General features: G+C 45.3%; 2 protein-coding genes across 3 annotated transcripts in view; both read right to left on the bottom strand.

Moving 5' to 3' along the window:
• Nucleotides 1-2780, bottom strand: part of snx16 (sorting nexin 16) — a 5668-nt gene extending 2888 nt beyond the window's left edge. Inside the window, exons 1-5 of one of the 2 annotated variants that reach the window (XM_056459243.1) lie at nucleotides 2415-2780; nucleotides 1826-2091; nucleotides 1459-1545; nucleotides 1227-1375; nucleotides 1080-1149 (exon numbers count right to left, since the gene is read on the bottom strand). In XM_056459243.1, coding sequence (XP_056315218.1) covers nucleotides 1080-1149; nucleotides 1227-1375; nucleotides 1459-1545; nucleotides 1826-2074 — 555 coding nt within the window. In that variant the 5' untranslated portion in view covers nucleotides 2075-2091; nucleotides 2415-2780. The remainder of the gene's footprint in view (nucleotides 1-1079; nucleotides 1150-1226; nucleotides 1376-1458; nucleotides 1546-1825; nucleotides 2092-2414) is intronic. The other variant, XM_056459242.1, reaches the window with a different exon arrangement.
• A 626-nt stretch (nucleotides 2781-3406) lies between these two features.
• LOC130230268 (uncharacterized) overlaps nucleotides 3407-5000 on the bottom strand; it is a 4629-nt gene continuing 3035 nt past the window's right edge. Inside the window, exon 6 of the mRNA XM_056459217.1 lies at nucleotides 3407-3469. Within this exon, the coding sequence (XP_056315192.1) occupies nucleotides 3407-3469 (63 nt within the window). The remainder of the gene's footprint in view (nucleotides 3470-5000) is intronic.

Genomic DNA, 5000 nt, shown 5'->3' with positions numbered 1-5000 from the left:
TCATCTATAAACACACAGTCGTCATCTATAAATACACAGTCATCATCTATAAACACAGTCGTCATCTATAAACACACAGTCGTCATCTATAAACACACAGTCGTCATCTATAAACACAGCCGTCATCTATAAACACAGTCGTCATCTATAAACACAGTCGTCATCTATAAACACAGTCGTCATCTATAAATACACAGTCATCATCTATAACACAGTCGTCATCTATAAACACAGTCTTCATCTATAAATACACAGTCATCATCTATAAACACAGCTGCATCTATAAACACAGTCGTCATCTATAAACACACAGTCGTCATCTATAAACACAGTCGTCATCTATAAACACAGTCGTCATCTATAAATACACAGTCATCATCTATAAACACAGTCGTCATCTATAAACACAGTCTTCATCTATAAATACACAGTCATCATCTATAAACACAGCTGCATCTATAAACACAGTCGTCATCTATAAACACACAGTCGTCATCTATAAACACAGTCTTCATCTATAAACACACAGTCGTCATCTATAAACACAGTCTTCATCTATAAACAAACAGTCGTCATCTATAAACACAGTCGTCATCTATAAACACAGTCGTCATCTATAAATACACAGTCATCATGTATAAACACAGTCTTCATCTATAAATACACAGCCGTCATCTATAAACACAGTCGTCATCTATAAACACAGTCGTCATCTATAAACACACAGTCATCATCTATAAACACAGTCGTCATCTATAAACACAGTCATCATCTATAAACACACAGTCGTCATCTATAAACACAGTCGTCATCTATAAACACAGTCGTCATCTATAAACACACAGTCGTCATCTATAAATACACAGCCGTCATCTATAAACATAGTCGTCATCTATAAACACAGTCATCATCTATAAACACACAGTCGTCATCTATAAATACACAGCCGTCATCTATAAACATAGTCGTCATCTATAAACACAGTCATCATCTATAAACACACAGTCATCATCTATAAACACACAGTCGTCATCTATAAATACACAGTCGTCATCTATAAACACAGTGTCATCACTCACCCGACTCTCCTCCAGACTGTCGAAGGGGCCGGGGGGATCGTCCAGACACAGGAACTCCCGAACGGCCACACTGAGGAACACAGAGCCTTTACTTACTTACACACACACACACACACACACACACACAGGGATCAGCGGGTCACTCACCAGCTGGCGATGTCTTTATGGGCCACCAGGTTCTGGAGGAAGGTCTGCAGGCCCAGCTGTCGCTCCTCCAGGAATTCAGTCTCATAATTGTCCTTAAACCAGCGCTTAGGAGGAAGAGAAAGCCTGAACCCGGGGAACATGTCCTTCAGCTGCGGAGAGAGCCCAGATGAGGACCCAGACCACCACTGACCCACCTCTGACCCAATACTGCCACCGCTGACCCAATACTGACCTTATCATTGAGTCTGGAGAAGTCTGTGTAGCGCCGGAACACCACCCAGCTCTCGTCCACACTCTTCCTGACCAGCACCTTGTAGACCTGCAGGACGCGCACACACACACACACACACACCGTCTCGCTCCTTAAACACTGTACACTCGGCTTTGTGAGGTCTGAAGTTGTTCTAAAAGGCTCCTAAGCGTCAGTAACTGTATGATCAGTGTCCTGGCGTCGTAGGAGTTTAGCTGATCTCAGACCAGCTTCATAATGCAGCCCTTAAAATGCTACACACACTCTTCTCAGAGCTGCTACTGACCAATCAGAAGCCAGAGTGTGCAGTGACCTCACACTGACCCCAGTGACCCCACAGTGAACTCACAGTGAACTTTGCGCGCTCCTCCATGACCTCATAGCCCAGGACAGTGGGCGTGGCGGGCCGCGGTGTGTCGGGTGTGTCCGGCGGGCCATCAGAGCGGGGGCAGCTGCAGAACTCCACCGAGGGCTCCGGCCCACTCAGCCTGGCGCGGGTCACTGGACTCTGACCCGGCGGAGTGAAGGAAGAGGTGCTCCTGTCAGCCCGTGGGGGGCGCTCTATGGGCACCGGAACCGGCACAAACGGAGACGCCATCACTCCCAACACACGGCCTGAGGACGGACGGACACACATCTGCAGTTACACACTTACACAAACATATATCTATAAACACATGTACCATGTTACTCCTTAGGTGTGTGTGTGTGTGTGTGTGTGTGTTATCCAGTGTTTATCCCTGAGAGTGACCACCAGCCAATCAGAGTCCTGTGTTCAGCAGAGGTGTGTATAACTATATAGAAACACACACAAACCCAAACACACCCATTACCATATGTTTAAACGACCCCCCCCCCCCCCTCCTCCACACACACACACACACACACACACGAAGGTAAGCAGAACACACGCGACGCCTGGACGAGCTCAGACGGACCCCGTGTGTGCAGCGCATGCGCGTGTGCTGTCTCCTGTATTAATGGCGGTAATGAGAGCGCGGCGGTAATGAAGGGAAGGTGTTCATCTTTACTGTCTGTTCTGCTCTGCTCACTGTGACTCCTCCATCCACAGGCTGACGCGCGGCCGGAAAAGCGTCATGACGCCACGGCGGAGATGACGTGTCACGCACGCTTCAAACGGAGATGTCAGAGGAAATTTGAATAAATGTTTATGAATGTTTCCCTCCACAGTATGATTGACAGGTGTCCATTCTGCTAACGGTTATTGTCGGTGCTCCATCTGAACTGTATTAACAGCGCCACATATCGGCTAACAGGTGATGATGACTGCAGGATAATAACAATAATAGAGCAGAGCAGTGGCAGCGCGGGGATCAGCCGCTACAGCGGACTACAGCCGTCAGGAGGCGGGGTTTAGAGCTTTCAGCGGATCCTTCGATTGGCCAAATCTGTGTCCTGCAGTCACGTGGTGCGAGACTCGGCTGTGTTTCAGGAAGCAGATTGATTCTGCAGTGTGTCTGAAGATTTACGCTCGGTGTGTGTGAGAGTGTGTGATGGAGGCTCGGGTGTGTGTGCTGTTCAGCGCCGCGGCTCTGCTCCGCCTGCTGTTGCTGTGTTTCGGTGTGTATCAGGATCAGACTCTGAAGCTCAAATACACTGATGTGGATTATCACGTGTTCACCGACGCCGCCAGATTCATCACCCAGGTCACGCGCACACACACACTCACACTCTCTATTTCTCTCCCACTGACACACACATCAGTCAGTCAAGCCTAGTTCTCACTGCGTGTCTGATGTTGTCTTTAAATGGCTGTGGTGTTCACACTACTCAAATGCTCCACAAGAGGGCGACACACACACACACACACACACACACACACACACACACACTACATCAACAGCTGGTTCCCCTGCAGCTCGGCCAAACATCAAACTACAGCCAACCTAATGTTGAGGGAGGAACGGGATCAATCGCTGATCTGCGGAGTATAGATGCGCTTTAACAGCAGAGCTACAGACACAGGCGGAGACTGATTTAATAAAACTGACGTCATTATAATAGCTCTGCCTAATTATCTGTGTATTTCTTCCTAACAGTGTTACTGTAATGATGATAAAGCAGAAGAGAGCGGAGGATTCCACCTGTAATCAGCACAGAGCTCTAAATGACTGCACTGTGACTTTAAATATGTCAGTCCCTGTGGTCTAGTAACGTCCTGCTAACATAAACACAACCTTCTGACAGCAAACACACAATTCTGATAAGTGTGGTAAAACAGCATGCTGTGTGCAGTGAAACAGCGTCTGATCTTCGAGTATCTTCACCACACATATACAGGCTGCACTGCCTGGAAGATCATCTTCTGAGCAGAATGATTTTGGGGAACCAGCCCACAGTGATTATACTACTTATTAAACCCAATCAATGAAACAGAAGAGTAAAGCCTGATTTCTCCTGCTTAATGAGTCTCTGAAGGATTTTTCTCTGTTTTTATCAACTAGCAGCTTCAAAAATGAAGAATTACACTGTCTTTAATGAAGGGAGCAGTGATTCTTACTTTGCATCCTTCTGGTGTGTTTAAACATATTTAATTCATCTATCAAACAGATTGAAGATTCTATAAAAGATTCTAGCTTGAGTTTTATATTTTAATATTAATTCCAAAAGCAAAAACCCTACAATGATACGACACTGAACAATCATTAGTGAAAATGCACCTCTTATAATAAATATACATGCTGAACTCATTAAAAAAAACAAAACTATTAACATTAATGCAAAAACTGATCCATCAATAATAAAAGCAAATAATATAATTAATATAAATAACATATAAGAAAAAAGGGAAGCTACAAATACTGGGTTAGGGATAATAATACAGCGTTATTCCCTTCAGTCTCCTTCCCTGTTCCTTACACTGGAGATGCAGGGTCCAGAGCTTATATTAAACTGATTAATTCAATGAGGACATCACTGTTATAATCAGGAAAGAGATCAGCAGTGTGTAAAATATGTGACACTTCAGTACTGCCTTTCAGGAAAGTGTGTAAATCTGTAAATCAGATTAGGATTTCAGCATATCTTCTATATGTATGATATCATTTCCCCCTCAGTTTCTCTATGTCTGAAGGATAACCTTAGTTTCGTTTCCTTTTCACGGTCCAATTTCCAAAATAAATCAGGTGTATAACGGCAGAGGCCATGGCTGTGTCTGTGCACGGGCTCGCGTTCTTGTGGTGACCGCTCGGTCCTGCAGGTTACCTTAGAAGAAGAAACTGGAACCGCGAGAACACAGAACACATGTGAGAAATGAGATGGAGCGAGCTTCCTGTTGATCACATGACCTTCACACGAAAACAACTTCAACTTTAATAAAGCTGTGTTTGAGTGAGAATGTAGAACTCTGTCAGCACCGGAGCACTGCTGATGAAGATCATGTGTAGAGTGTGAATTTCAGTAAGGAAGAGGCTCGCACCACCAGCCCCCTAGTGGCCCCCTAAGCTGCCACTTATGTTCGGTTATAGGGAGGGCCGGCTATGTTTGTAGGGTAACAGAGTCAT

Source organism: Danio aesculapii, chromosome 6 (genome assembly GCF_903798145.1).
Source record: "Danio aesculapii chromosome 6, fDanAes4.1, whole genome shotgun sequence".
Taxonomy (NCBI): domain Eukaryota; kingdom Metazoa; phylum Chordata; class Actinopteri; order Cypriniformes; family Danionidae; genus Danio; species Danio aesculapii.
Note: the sequence above shows the minus strand (reverse complement) of the source record. Positions and strands in the feature narration are given on the sequence as shown.